This window comes from Cyprinus carpio, chromosome B11 (genome assembly GCF_018340385.1).
Source record: "Cyprinus carpio isolate SPL01 chromosome B11, ASM1834038v1, whole genome shotgun sequence".
In the NCBI taxonomy this organism is placed as follows: domain Eukaryota; kingdom Metazoa; phylum Chordata; class Actinopteri; order Cypriniformes; family Cyprinidae; genus Cyprinus; species Cyprinus carpio.
Genome location: NC_056607.1, coordinates 18,339,921 through 18,355,761, shown reverse-complemented (window position 1 = coordinate 18,355,761; position 15,841 = coordinate 18,339,921). Strand labels below are relative to the sequence as shown.

Below are 15,841 nucleotides of genomic sequence, written 5' to 3'. Positions count from 1 at the left end.
ATATATATATATATATATATATATATATATATATATATATATATATATATATATATATAATGGGAAAAAAATGGTGGCTTAGCAACAAACAGAAATGTCTTATGTTTATATATATATATATATACACTGTACACTATATAGAAATACAAAAAAAACTAATAAAAATGACAAAAAGACAAAAATAAATAAATATATAAAATATAAAATAAATATATAAAGGTCCCAACTTATTGTTCGGTCCATTTATCTCTATTAACAAACCATTAACTAGGATTTTGCCTCAATAAACTCCTAAATCGCTGCTTATTAATAGTTATTGCGTAGGTAGTAGTCAAGATTATGGTATTGGCTAGAATTAGGGATTTAGAATATCTTCATGCAGAATATGTGCTTTGCAAGTACTAATAAACAGCCAATATGTTAATAATATGCAGGCTAATAAGCAACTAGTTAATAAAGTGAACTGGTCCCTATAATAAAGTGATACCAAATAAATACTGAAACTAAAGCAATAGTTTGAAAGAAAAAAGTCATACAGGTGTATAAGTAAATGATGACAACACTTTTATGTTTGGGTGAAATCCCTTTACAAACCACTTTGAAGACTTAATTGTAATATGTCTTAAATTGATAGACTCTCTCTCTAAAAAAAAAAAGGGAATTAGATTCAGTTTACACACCATGACAAGTTGTTTGGGGCTTGTAGCCAAAATTGACGTGTTTTTATGTTAATAAGTGATGAGATTCATGAGAAGATTCCCAAACAAAAGCCTGGTGCGTAGGTATTACAACTTTCACAGGCAGACTTTTTCAAGACAAGGTTGTCAAGACCAGGAAATCTCAGTTACTGAAACAACACTGATAAAGGTTTGCAAACCCCCCACCGAACTGTGTGTCTCTCAAGGTATGTGTAAACGAATGTGTATAAAGGTGCAATGAATATTTGTACATTTGCAATTTGCTGCCAAGACAGAAGACAGAGGTAGTGACAGCAGCAGTAAAAGACTAATTTAGGAGCCTTTTTACGGGACCTTTGCATTTCTCATGAAATCAAATCTAGCTGTTTTATACAGGTTGTGTCATTTTAAATTCATTCATTCATGAGTTCTGCCCATGCGAAAGTCGCTGAAATTATGGTAGGGTAGGGCTAGGGTGGTTTTCGGGGTGTTGCTATCTGGTTGCTTATGTGTTTTAGGTGGTTGCTAGAGTGTTGCTTTGTCGCTAAAGTGTTCTGATCTGCTTGCTTAAGTAATAGCATACCTCTTCTTAACAACATGCGTGACTTGAGGTATCATTCATGTCTGTAGCTCCCCAAGTTTGAGCAATGGTAATAATGGAGCTTGCCTTAACAATCAAAACTAAATAAGACTGCATTCATTAAACATAATTTCACTGGTCGCAGTGTAAGTCAGTATAATCAAGAGAAAAACATATGAGCCACATGCTGATTGGATGAGGACTGTTTTAATGCCTCTGTGAGGTGTATACATTGGCAGAATTCAGTGAGATGAGCTTATGGATTCAGTGGCTTTAACCTGCTTGTAACTACCTCACAGAAGCAATAAGCCATAGATTTCTTGGATACCAATAGACAATACAAGCATATGTCTACATTTGCTAAACATAAACTTCTGTAATAAAGCCAGAGTGATTTGTCAGTGTGGGAAAATGTACTAGCCATCAAAAATGCTTCATTTATACTACTGTTCAAAAGTTTGGAGTCGGTAAGATTTTTAAATGCAATATATTTTTAAAAGGCTGCAATTATTATTTGAGCGCAGAAAAAAGCAAAAAGTGTAATATTGTGAAATATTATTACAATTTACTCCAGGCTTCTGTGCCACATGATTAATCAGAAATCATTCTAATATGCTGATTTGGTGCTCAAGAAACATTTCTTAATATTATAAATAATTAAAATGGTTGTGTTACTTAAAGGTGGGGTATGTATTTTTTTCAAAAACGCTTTAGAAAACTGAGCGGGGCCGAGTACCAAAACAAACTTGTAGCCAATCAGCAGTAAGGGGTGTGTCTACTCATGATGCGGAAGAGAGAGTGCACAGGACAGACATTAGCCGAGCCGAATGACGACAGAAAGATAAAGATGGAGGATAAAAAACAAAAGTGGAAAACGTCTGTGGAACAAAAGAATGCTTACGATGAGGCAAGAAGTAGGACCCTAATATCAGATCAGCTTTCCAGCGCTGGAGAGAGGGAGGCCTGCGATTGGACGCCGAGGTTGCTTTGATTCTTTTCAATAGGTGAGTAACATTGGTTTTGCTTTGTTTCACAGAACTAATATATGCTGTTAAAACACATATGCATGTTAAAACACACGGTACTACCAAAACACACTCGACCTGTATTACCACAGTAACACACATTGCTTTCACTTACTTATGACATCATACCCTCGGCCAGCTGGCACAGCAGATTCCGCCATAATCGTTGCCTGGTTTGCGTACGTATGTGTGGGGCGGAGCTATCAAAATAGGGTCGAGACCCTTTTGAGGTAGGGGCGTGTTTGTTTTGGTGATTTGAAATATCAACACTGGCTACCAGAAATCACTTACCCCACCTTTTATATTTTTCTTTACTCTAGTTAGAAATCTTTCCTCTAAGTGTCACTTTTGATCAATTTAAATCATTCTTGCTAAATGAAAATATTAATATCAATCAATATTAATAAGAAAAATCTTAAATGATAATATATGCAAAAAAAAAAAAAAAAAAAAAACACTGCAGTTCGACCACAATTAAACAGAATATTATGTATAAAAAAGAAACAGATTTTCATACCTCCTGAAGAATCTTCAAAGCCTTCACGTGTCTGTGGATTATTAAAAAGAGATGACATTACTGTTAGTAGAAAAATAAAAAACAAACAGAACAAAAGCAGCTGTTCAGTTCTGTCAAGCAGATATATTCCTGATCATCCAAGTGATTCCAACATCTAGACAGCTGATTAACGAAGTTGATACATAACAAATAGATTTGAAGGGGTTATGGGGAAAAAGCAGTCTTGCTTGTATAGTGGATCACATTTAATAAATCTTCACACTTAATGACTCATTGAGCCGCTGCTGAAATGCGGTATCTTAAGGCAGACAGTCCAGTAATAGGCTGTCAGGTCGAATATCAGAGGAGCTGTTGAGTGAATAAGACTAGACAGTGATAAAGATGTGGACAGGGTCTGGATAAAGAAGATCCCTGAAGGACATCACATGAAAAACAACAGGAGTGTATTTGGAACGTGTTTAAATCCAGACAGAGACAAACACTTACTCTCTTTCTGAGTCCACCAGGTCTTTGGCAACATAGTAGGCTCTGGATCGGCCATCAATCTGATGTGACAGAAAACAAAGCCATGAAAGATAAATGAAGAAGCCCAGTGTTTAAAGTATACACAGTTCAGTCACAGAGCATGGTAAAGAGAAATATATAGATGATATTTATATATTACATATTGCTAGATACATAGATGGAGAAAGAGCGAGAGAGAAATGGATGTTCTGATCTAATTTCTCATACAATCCTGTCAAAAGAAGACTGATTATTTCATTAAAGCACAACGTAAATGAGAAAGCTTTCCTGGACGTGCCGCTTTAAGCACAGATGCATTATGGATGAGACGCTGTGTTCATGGCAAGCACAAATCCACCATTGATTTGCAAGCTAATCACAGCTGTCTGAACACGAGTGTTACTACTGAATGGATATATTTAGGAGAACATGACTGCATGACTGGGACTTCACTGCTAGTACCGATGTATTACATATCCATGTTTAGATTTTAATAAGGTCTTTAATATCTGTGCTAAGGTAACTTTTATGCACTTATAAAAATCCATAATAAAGCTGGCTTGTTTCCAGATTGTTGTTATGCTGAAATCAGGCTGGGATAGGTTACTCCCAGATATTCTTTTCTTTTTAAAGACGAAGAAAACAAGGAAGCAGGCGTCACAAGGCCGGGGCCCCGGCTGATATTACAGTGGCAGGGGGAAGGGGTGGGGTCCGCCTCTCACGGCAGCATTAAACTGACTGCCAGGAGACGTATGAACCTGGATCTCACAAAAATTGCACACACAGGGAATTCCAGTTTAACAGGGAGTGTCCTTTTTTTTTTATCTACTTTAGCATGCAAAGTTGTGATTACTTGGGTAACAGTATAAAGGTTAGAAGAGGTACTACAGTAAAAGTGTATACACAGTCATAAAGTGTAAGATCATACAGACAGGCAGTATTACTGTGTTCTATAACACAGGGGTTTATAAAAGTTTTTGATATCAGGGACCCACAAATATAATGAGTTGAATCAGCTAAATATGTTAAAGACCCATTTATACTGTGATATTCTTATATTTATATTTTTATTATAGTGTATAATATGTACATTGTATTGGGTTTTAAAAGTTCTGTACTGTAAGTACTGTATAGTAAGTGATTCCTGGAAAAAATTAATGTTGCAATATGTTTAACTAAAATAATTTAAAATATTTCTTTATATCCCAAATTTTCGGCAGACTCTCAGACCTTGAATTCCAAAAACTTTGACAACACAGTCGGTAAGATTTTTTTAATGTATTTTTTTTTTCCGCTTACCAAGGCTGAATTTATTTGATTAAATTTACAGTAAAAGCAGTAACATATTGAAATTATATTAAAATTTTTAAAACAAATAATTCTATTTTAATATATTTTAAAATATAATTTATTTCTGTGTTGCAAAGCTGAATTTTCAGCAGCCATGGCTATAGTTGTCATATAATCGTTCAGAAATCATGGTAATATGCTGATTTTATTCTCAAAAATTTTATTCTGAAAACAGTTGTGCTGCTTAATCTTTTTCATGATTCTTTGAATAATATAAATTTCAAAATAACAGCATCTATTTGAAATAACATCTTTTATTACATTATAAATTTAATGCATAATTTCTTTCAAGAAACATCTTACTAAACCCAAACCTTTGAACCTTGATTTGTGTATGTACCACTAAAGTCTAGCAAGCTCTGACATTAGGATATTTGCAATAGATATTTGCAAGAGCTGACCTGTCGGTCATGACAGATGTCTCCACAACCGTCCTCTTCCTCAGATGTGTGTCCATGGTCTTCTTCATTGGACACAGTGGCAGACGCAGAACAAACAGGGAATGGCTCAGTGTAGGCACTGTGAATAGATGAAACATGAAAGAGTGTTAAATGCACTATGATCACTATGGGTAAGTACTGTAGGCTTTCACACAACATTTAACCTTGGATTTTGACCCTGTATTATGGAAATTGTACACTTTTAATTTGAAAGGGACCATGTTTGGACCATTTTTATATGTTGGTTAATAAGTCTCTTCTTTAGAGATCATGCACATCATTTATGCACATAAACTTTAATGTGCTGTGTTTAGATTTCAGCCTTTATCCTAGACTGAAAATCCTGATTACAATGTGTAAATTTATATTTAATCTCTACTGATACAAAGTCCACTACCATAGCTGTGACTAACACACCCCAGAAGAGAAACTAAACAGTTATGATCAGAACACTGCATGTGGCAAACATCACAAACCAGCCAGACTCTCCATATCAAAAACAACGGAACAAACCCTCTCAAAGCACAATGTTTTATATTAGAGGGCACTTTGGTGTCTAGCCAAGCAGAAATTACCCTTTGCCAAGGAGAAACAAATTCCCCCTCTTCATTTAAACAAGACCTGGTGAGAACAATTCATTTTTTTTCTCCTGCTCCTCCTTACAGTAGTAACACGGATGGCTGGGGCCAGATTGCGAGGACATTTACGGATGGGCATGAAGGGATGGCTTGGTGATCCTGTGGTGAGCACTTAAACCAAAAAAAAAAAAAGATAGCCCTGAGGATATGCAAATGTGCACATAGTGAAGCTTCTTATATACTGTGGAGGGTACATTCAACTGCACATATAAGGGAAGCCTTGAGTGCATTTGTGCTTACACTTATCTACAGGCATTAGCAAGCAACTCTTCTGTCTTTTGCATTAGTGGTGTTAAAAAATTGTTGAACAGAATCAAATTTCAAAGCAATTAAATTTAGTGTGTGTGCATATTGTCAATGTACAAAAGGTTTAGAAATGCCCAGCTGGGTGTCATACTACTCAAGGACACTGTACACTGCACACACATAATGTCTGCAGTTGGAAGTGGAAATTGCTCATCATTGCTCATAGCCAGCTGAACTGGGCGAGCTAAGGTGACAGTTCGTTTAGAGGCCCCAGATGAACCATACAGGAGCCTTCTGGCAGGACATCACTACAATCTTCAGCAATCTCACCAGCTGAGGACTCAATTTTCAGTGAAATCAGAATGAGGGTTAGCATAAGACAAAACAAGCTTCTTCTTTCATCTGAAACAACTTTCAAATAAATTTAAACTGAAACTACCCATATGTAGCTCTCCAGGAACAAACAAAACTGAGATATTTTTATGAACACATCTGGATTTTGCGTCATGCCGAGGGGATTGTCACAACACAACAATAAAATAATACAACAAAATAATCTAATAAATAAAAATAGTCCAGTAAAACTAATTAATCAATATGAACATTTATATAAAATATGTAATAAAATACTAATTTAACAAAAAAAGGCATTGGAAAATTCAGAAAATCAATCCTACTGTACATAATCTCTCCATCTGCCAAAAGTGACAATTTACACAATGCACCTGACACTTCAACATTACCATTTATGAGAAGCAATTATGGAGCAAAGCACTTCTCTAAGCTGTTTGCTTAAAGGTACCCATGAGCTAAATTTACTACAGAAAATTACTGAGAGAGTGCAATGATTTCCTATAACACAACCTATATGTCCTACTGCCTGATGCTTCCCTGAGGCTTGTTATATGTAATTCAATTGATTTAAACTCTTGATAATAAAATATACATTAGAAACCCCAGTCTTTCTCTGTCTGAATCTGTGTAATAGTGCTATTATAGAAGATAAGCATCGCTGAGATGACTTCATTACCAGTCTTCATTTAACAAAACGTATTTGAATGCAGATGAGGAGAGAGTGACGAGCAGCATGTGTGAACCGAGAGAAGCATATTCTTGCTTGGTTTTAGTTTGCTGGGGCTAAGATTCAGAAAAGATCAAAAAGGGTCTAATTTCATTTCTAAATGGGGTTTTTGTTTATCTAGTCATCATTTCAGAATCATTTAAGTTATCTTTAATGTTAAATATTGCTTTTAAAATGGTTACATTTAGTTCAGACAATCAGCCTTCTGACAAATATGTGTACATATTTACATTGTAAATATTATTTAAGTCAAATACTGGTCCCTGCCTTTACTGTAATATTAGAAAAGAGATGGAGAAAGCTGGGAACGATGACAACATCTTTGTGGTTGTGGTGCTTTCCTGACTGCCACACCTCGCCTTGTTGTTTGGGTCGCAGGGGAGTCTGGGAGATCGGTATTGCCTGTCTCCACCCCATCCCACTGACCCTGTCCCCTCGCCCTTGTCCTGCATTTCCTGTAAACAGCAGCATGGAGGCTCATTGGCTGGGTGCGTCCCCTCTTGAGATAACCTGGCAATGACCTGAAAGCCCTGGGCACCAGGCCCAACTTGGACCGGACCAGACCAGGCCAGATCCACACCCAACTTTGTGAGCATCAAAATGCAGAAGGCACTCCGAACATATATGAAAAGATATTCTTATTTTCTCAATTATCTGGAAGTATGTTTCAAAATATGTTTCTAAGTATCTCAAACTCTTTTTCTCTTTTTTATGTTTGATGCTATGTTTGTTGTCATTTTCCTTTTCTATAATATTATAAGTACCATGAAAATGAAGAGCCAAAGTAATAATATAATATAATATAGTATAATATAATATAATATAATATAATATAATATATAATATAATAAATATAATATAATAATATAATATAATATAATATAATATAATATAATATAATATAATATAATATAAAAAAGCTGTATTACACTTATTGCTTATTGTACACTTATTGCTTATTTATGCTTTTCAAAATAATGATTATTCAGAATATGAATAGACAAATATTTCCTAATATAGGGGGTTTAATAGTCAATATTAAACACACTAGTGCTATTTATAACTACAACACTATTATGCTGAAGGACTTTCACATCTTTCCTCAATCATTCTCTCACACCCACTGTCCTTTGGGATCAGCAATGAGTAAAAAACGTTCCTCTGATTGGCTTAGGCATGAAAAAATATTCTTTTTTATGCATCTGCAATCAATCACCAAGAGTTTACTGTCATTGTGTGTCCATCCACCAAAGAGGCAATGCCAATTTTTCTCTGCAAGCATTCAAAATATGACAAAAACAGACAGAACATCAGCAGTGACGGAGGATTCTCTTGGGACACAGAGCGGCTAATGGTGCAGACACAAAAGCCCATTTGCAAACATGCAATGCTGTTAGATTGCACAGCAACACAATGAGTCAATAATGTCACCAGAAAAAGGTCCCTGGCTCCCATATCATCTTCTGAATAATGGAGGATGCTTAAAAGTGTGGCACATAAACACTATGGCCCAGGGAAACTTCCAAATGTTTCCATGGGGAAAAAAATCTATCACTTTATTTAACTTCTAGTAATGGATTTTATTTTGCATTAAAGCATGATATCTGTACTATCAGATGAGCTTTAAGAAAGTTAATTTATAATGCTTAATGTATGCATAATCTATCAAATTTTAATCTAAAGAAAGTGAATATATAATGTCAAGTGAGATATATTTGGATCCAATAAAAAAAATTGACTCTCTCCCATTCTGAACAAAATGATGAAAAATACCTTTTTTATGCAGAATGAGCAATAAACAATGGAAAGACTAGCAATATACCAATAAGCAATTCTGGAAATTTCCCACGTGTTTCTCTGAAAATCGGATTAAAAAGCTACCCAGAGGCCACTTGAAAAAGTCAGGGTCTTTGACTACACTGGAGGTAATCGAGCAGAGGTATCTAATGGTTACTCTAGGGTGGCAAAGTGAGAGCAGAGAGGGTCATACAGTCAAAAGAAGGTCAGAAAGTCATCCGTCTTTAAACCTCTGTAAATCCTCAAATCTCCCAAAAGCCCAATAAAAGAAACACACATGGGGAATTTGGTTTAATAACACTACACGCTACCAAAATGCCCACCCAGAGGACAGAAATCTTTCCATGGTTTTCTCATCTATTCCCCTCCACTCAGCTGCATCAGGCTGTGAGAGCATTGCAATAAAGGTGAAAAATAGCCCTAACGTTTAATCTACTTTCTTCCCGTACTATTTGTATCATTGAACAATTGCATTGTATTCTTTCTCACACAGATAGGGTACTCCAACAAATGTACCATCAAATCCTGCAAATGAGAAAATCAGATAAGCTACCCTGCAAGCATAGTCCATCTTTCCAACCCATGAATCTCGACGCCACAGGCTGCTCCACTACCACATGTGCAACACGGCACCTAAGTGTTTAGTCAGCTTGCATAATTATACACTACTTTAGACAACAGCTTGTAGTTTGCAACAATTTTTGATTGGAAAAACAACTGGGCCATAATGTGTCTAAAATGTTAAGAATTTTTTATTTTTTTTTAATTATACTTTTGCATAGAACTGTTGCATAAAAGCAACATCACTTTCACAAGTGATGTTTTTTTTGGACAACATCCTGTTGTAACCTGTATACTGTATCTATAGCTCTCGAATATTTCATGATATATTTTAGAATATCTGTAATATTTTAAGTCTTGTTTACTCAGCCAGGAAGATTACAGAAAGTATTCTGAGACAGAAAGAGGCACAAGCTGAGCTATCAGAGTGACCAAACACTTGCCTAATTTCCTGTTAACATTGTTTTGGCCAGCACTTCCTCCAGACTTGTGTGATGTTATTGCCATTGTGTTGAGAGGAAGGTGTTTTAGCATTCAAAATATAACTCTCTAGACAATCTTATGCTAGAGTTTGATGACTTAAACAGAAATACGTCTTCCTAATAAAGTTTGTTTCAGATCCCTTTTTATCCTTTTTACTATTATCAGTGTGGAAAATATTTATGTTAAGTACACAGTTGTATAAAAACCTGACTATACCTTTCAGGGTCTTGCTCTTGAGTGGTGGGCTTGTTTTCTATTCCTGCAAAGCTATTCATGTCCACATAGCCATCGTTCTCATTGGCAGGTGCTGATGTCCGATTGTGGTCATCAAAGAACTCTGTAATAGTGACTGCCCGAGTGGGTCGTCCTTGTGGAATCTGTATATTCTCATAGTCTGAGCTTATTGCAGGAATGTTTTCATAATCAGAAGTATCTGCACTTGGGAAGGAGATGGACCGTGGTTTAGTGAGGGGTAGGGGCATGAAGGGGGGCCGAGAGCGGTCCTCAAAAGACTCCACTCTGGCTATACCCCTGTTGCTATAACTCTTGGGTGCACCTTGCCATCTTTGCCTCTCTTTGTAAAGCAGAAAAGTGGTAGGTATTTCTGAATTACGTTGTGGCTTTCCCAATCGAGACTGAAGCTGCGGGGAGCCACTTGTACTCCTTCGATCAAGCTCCAGCACCCGAATCGGCCCATGGTGGCTAGACTCAGATGATGACCTGGAGGACCGGACACTGCCATCTCCACGGGCTTTGTTTTCTGATTTTTTCTTGAATTTTAAAGTCAAGAAACGTTTAAATGAAGTCTTCTTCTTTTGGGGGTTGTCAGGAGATTCGTGTTGGATTAGAAGTGATGGAGAGCTTTTGGTTACAGGCCTCTTAGTTATGTAAGCTAACTCAAAGGGTGGTGGGATATCAACTAGAGATGTAGGTGTTGACACACCACTGGAGGACTGGTGACTTCTTTGAGAAAAGCTTCCAGAGGAAGTAATCATACAGGGCAAAGAAAGTGTGTCATCTTTTTTTTGCAGTCTGCATTCCTCTCTAGGGGATTTCTCACCCTCAAAGTGCCCTGAAAATGGCAAATCTCTGCCCTCAACAGAAAGCGAACGAGGAGAAAGAAGAAAGCGCCTTGGCTTCAACGAGGGAATTACACGGTTTGCCTCTGTTTCATCTGAAAGCTTGGGATGTGGAACTCCATTCTGATCCAAGGCCACAGTGTAGTAGTCGTGAGACTGGTAGTCAGTGCCCGTCTCCTCAGGCACAGTCTCAGGAACATATCCAGGTACTTTCCCAGAAAGCGAGCGTGATCTCGTCACAACGCTCTTCCTGTCCAGTGAGATAAAATTCTCGCCCTCCGAGTCGAAGCCAGCCTCCTCGTAAATGTGTTCATCACTTTCTGTGTCCGAGTCCTCAAAGAAAGGCACAATATGACAGTCCAGCTCTTCAATGTCCTCTTCAAATGCTTCTGTGGTGTGGGCAAAAACCACACGGTTTGTAAGTTCTGGAGTTCTGCCTACATCCAAGTCAGCAGGAACGGTAATGTTGCAAAGTCTGAGACGTGGCTGGCAGCTGTTCCTCTGATTCGAATGAGCTTGTCCCCTTCTAGCCGATCGTTCTCTTATACTTTTGCACTTGGTTTTCCTCTCCATGTTTACTGGCTCATCCTCATCTCCTATCTCGACGTAATCTTCAGACGACACACACTCCACCTGCTGATCATCACCATCATTGTCTTTGATGTCAGCATAGTCATCCACTTCTTCATTTTTTTCCATCTCTTGACCCTCAGAAACAGATTGAGAGACACGGTTTTCGAATTTCTCCTGTTCCTCCTCTAACTCTGCCACGTCATTCGATGATACATAGTAAGGCTCTTGGTTTGACGTTCCCTCTGTTGTGATCTCAGAGTCTATTGGTTTCTCATTGCTGGACTCATCATCAGTGCATCTTGCTTCTGGATCAGAGGTACATGTCAAATCACTTGGCACAACCTCTATGACAGAGTAGGGCTCGAATGCATCCTCTGTCTCTGCAAACCTGAAACGTCCAGATGGGTCTTTAGTAGCACGTTCAGCCTGCCAAGTACTGTTTTCATCCAGTGTACCAATGACATCATAAGGGTATTCCTCACATAGTGAGGGTTGACTGCAGTTTGTAGCTTTTGAAGAAAGTCCAATCTCATCTTCTTGTGCCTCATGAACACATTTTGCACCTGTTCTAGTGTCCTCTTCATACTGATCATTAGCACAATAAAAACCATCTGATAATGGGTCCTCAATCTCCTCATACGGACTTTGAGATTCAACTGCAGGCTGATCTTTAATGAGTGTCTCAGAAAATGCACAGGTGTCCTCAAGTACATTATAAGCATCTTCTCCATTCTCAGCTGGCTTGGTATCATGAGTGTTTTTGCTGTGGTCCTCAGCTGCTGAATCAAGACTTTCATCGACCACTTCCAATAAATCTGAAGAGGCTGAATTCTGTATTTCAGTGACTTGATGAACTTTACCTTCATCCTCTACCACTGTTTCATCCTCTGCCATTTGTAATTCTTCCTCTATTTCCTTACAGCAACTTGTGTCATGGTTAGTCTCATAATTTACAGTAAACTCTTTGTCAGATAAGTCCACGTCATCATCCGTACAGTTTTCTCTGGATGCATCTGCTTCATCCTGTGTGACATCTGATTCATTATCCTGGTTCAGCTCCAGTCTATCAGAGGATGTTATGTACCCATTGCCCACATTGCTTTGGCTCACCTCAGAGGCTTGCCATGGTTTGGGTGCCACAGGAGGTTTAGCACCTCGGGTGGAGGGACAAGGCCTTGACATCAGGGTGGAACACACAGTTATAGTCAAATGGCTTTGTCTTTGGTTGATAAGTTTGGAATTGCTTCTAAAAATCTGCAAACAGAAAGAGAGATGAAAATTACAGTTACTGAACTGGATATTCTTGACCTTGCAATAGAAATAAGTGAAATAACTTACAAACTGACTGACAAAATGCCATTATGAGCTCAGCTGCTCTTTTAAAGTATTATATTGATTGATGTACATTGATCATTTGACTGATGAACTGCAACCTCTGAACTTATAACATAATGAAGTGATTATATGCTCACTCCATTCACACCAAACAGATTTTCACATGCACATATATATATATATATATATTATATATATATATATATATATATATATATATATATATATGTATAAACTATGAAAAATTACTAATAAACAACTAATAAGATCCCATTCATTGATTTCCAAGTGCATCTTCTCAAAAAGGGTTAACCTGAAGGTCATTTTAAGTGAAACACACCCTTTTTCTTAACAAAACTCAATCACTCCTTGTCTTTTCCTGTTATTTGCTACCTGCCTTGACGCACGTCCTATTAAACTCACCATGCACTTGGTGCTCACCCTGCTAAGATGTTTGCTGACATGACTAATTAACTATTCCAGCAGACTCTCCTGGAAGGACTGCGGACAGGAATTGCAAAGGGGAAGGACATTAACAGTGCACCATGTCTTCTCCATGAACTCCCTCCCCACTTTTTCTACAAGAGCGCAGTTTTGCACAACACAAATACACTTCCTTCTCGTCAGACTTCCCATGATTCACTCTCCAGTGATAAATCCCACCCAGACACAACCCCCCAGACTGGAGACTTTTTTTCTTTCTTTTTTTTTTTTTTTTTTTTTTTTTTTTGCTGAAAAGGTTGTTTCAGTGCATTTAAGAACAATAAAAAGAGAAACATCAACATCCCAACTAAGGTCCCCTTGGCAAAATAACAGGATATGAATTATGCAACAAGAATTCACTTAAAACAAATGGCTAAACACAATGGGAGGAATAAAGGCAGAAACAAACTCTTCACTGTGCAAATACATCAGTACATGATCTCAGATATGGGCTGTAAAGTGCTTTGCTAATTAAGTCCTACCAGCTGAAAGTTAACAGGACAAACTAAATTAACATAAATGAAGATTCTAGCTATATATATATATTCATATATATATATATATATATATATATATATAAGAGTTTAGATGCAAAAGCATATATATATATGAAGAGTTTAGATGCAAAAGCCAATAAGTGCTATCTGAAATTTCCTTCTAAAATTAGCATTTTCATCAGGCTCCTATATTTATGTTCAGTTATTTCACTTTAATTGTATAGAAAAGAACCTATGCATTGCCATCAGAGTAAAATTACTGAACCTAAACATAAGAGCCTGAAAAAAAATGTTCATTAGAGGCTTTTGCATCTGAACTTCAGGCTATATGTGTTGTGTGTGTGTGTGTGTGTGTGTGTGTGTGTGTGTGTGTGTGTGTGTGTGTGTGTGTGTGTGTGTGTGTGTGAATTATGTTATTCAAATAAGAAATGAAGAGGAAAAATAAAGGAATACAGCAGCATTGTCGTTCTGTGGAGAACTATAATTACATTTTCGATATTTGCTTACAAGGACTACTACAGGATGAAAGGACAAACAGTTACTTCGTATGTCAGTTACTTCTTGATACCATATACTTTTTTCAGTATAATGTATGCATTCATAAAATACCCTGCAAAACTGTGGACAGATCTGGCTGTTGACTATTATCCTTAGGTTTCACATTCTAAAAAGTCACATAATTTAACTGTACTGAAAAGTTTATCTATTTAGAACTATTTGGTTTCATACCGGCGTTCATTGTCGGATGTCATCCACCATGGCATCTGAAATATTTCCACATTATTCCTTGATATTCCTCCGAAGCAACAGTATATATCCAGAGGTGCTGTGAACTTACTCCAATGACATTTGTCATAAAGCCTGAGAAGTAAACAGTGAACACTTCATCACTTATTCGACGGCGTGCTTCCAAAAAATATAAATTTTATTAGCGACTGTTGCAGCAGGTCTCTTCAGAACCGCGCGCTTCCCGCATGAAGGAATGAGAGAGATGCGCTCGCGCTCCGGTCTGAGCGTGGAGACTGAAGGTGTTTTCCGCGCGCTTCCTGAGGAGGTACAGCGAGTCTCCCTCACGGGAATATAAGGATCGATTACCGAAACCTCAGAAAAAAAAAAACATCTAAAGCCAATAACCATCAGTGGCGCACAGCACTTTCACAAACAGCTGCTCCATTGCTGTCACGAGATGGTATGTTTCAGTGTCCCTATTAGAGGATAGGCTATTTTCGAAATATCTAATCAAAGTGGGTTTGTATCACCACGTTTTCATTCGATTTAAATTTATAGCCTAGAAAAGGTGGCTTGAATCTTTAGCTTTATCAGAATATTTAACATTATGTTAACTTTGCCCTGCTTAATTGTAGCTATAAAAATAATTACTAAAAACATACAAATGCAGTAATTTTGTTGGTAGCCATATCAAAGACTGTCAAAAATTATTTCTTGTGAACAAATGTTCCTTAAAACAGGTTCTAAAACAGTTTACTCTAAATGCTTTTGGCCAGGCTTCCTTTTTGCTCATCTGTTGCCTGATTGGAGGAAAGCAGCTCTTTAAAAACCTCTCTTCATAACAGGAAACTGCTATCCCTCTTTCCTGCACAACAGGCAATGCTTCCTTAGCAACAAATGAACAAAGGTGCTGCTGTTAACTCTACTGGGGTATTACTGCATTCAAGAATTAGACTGTATTTTTCCTAATGGATCTCCACACTGATAGGAGACCACTAATTCAATGAGTATTTTTAGACAAAAACAGTTCTTATAAATAATCCAAACAGGGGACGCCCAGGGGTAGCACCAAAAAGGCTATTTGAGGTCCCGCAAGTGATTGTCCTGAGTCAGTTGGTGCCCTGTCCAAGATAATACATGAATAAATGAAAAAAAAAAAATAAAATAAAACAAATGATGCTAGACTTTTCATTTGACATGCAAGGTTACCGGGATTAAATCCTGATTTAACATATAATAATTCTGT

At 37.2% G+C, this 15,841-nt stretch overlaps 1 protein-coding gene across 2 annotated transcripts in view; it reads right to left on the bottom strand.

Moving 5' to 3' along the window:
* The window catches only part of LOC109105879 (FYVE, RhoGEF and PH domain-containing protein 5-like), a 39,816-nt gene extending 24,406 nt beyond the window's left edge, over positions 1–15,410 (bottom strand). For both annotated transcript variants that reach the window (XM_042734382.1, XM_042734383.1), the window contains exons 1-5: positions 14,596–15,410; positions 10,116–12,805; positions 5,055–5,172; positions 3,286–3,344; positions 2,800–2,830 (exon numbers count right to left, since the gene is read on the bottom strand). In XM_042734382.1, the coding sequence (XP_042590316.1) occupies positions 2,800–2,830; positions 3,286–3,344; positions 5,055–5,172; positions 10,116–12,733 (2,826 nt within the window). In that variant the 5' untranslated portion in view covers positions 12,734–12,805; positions 14,596–15,410. The remainder of the gene's footprint in view (positions 1–2,799; positions 2,831–3,285; positions 3,345–5,054; positions 5,173–10,115; positions 12,806–14,595) is intronic.
* Between the last annotated feature and the right edge of the window lie 431 nt (positions 15,411–15,841).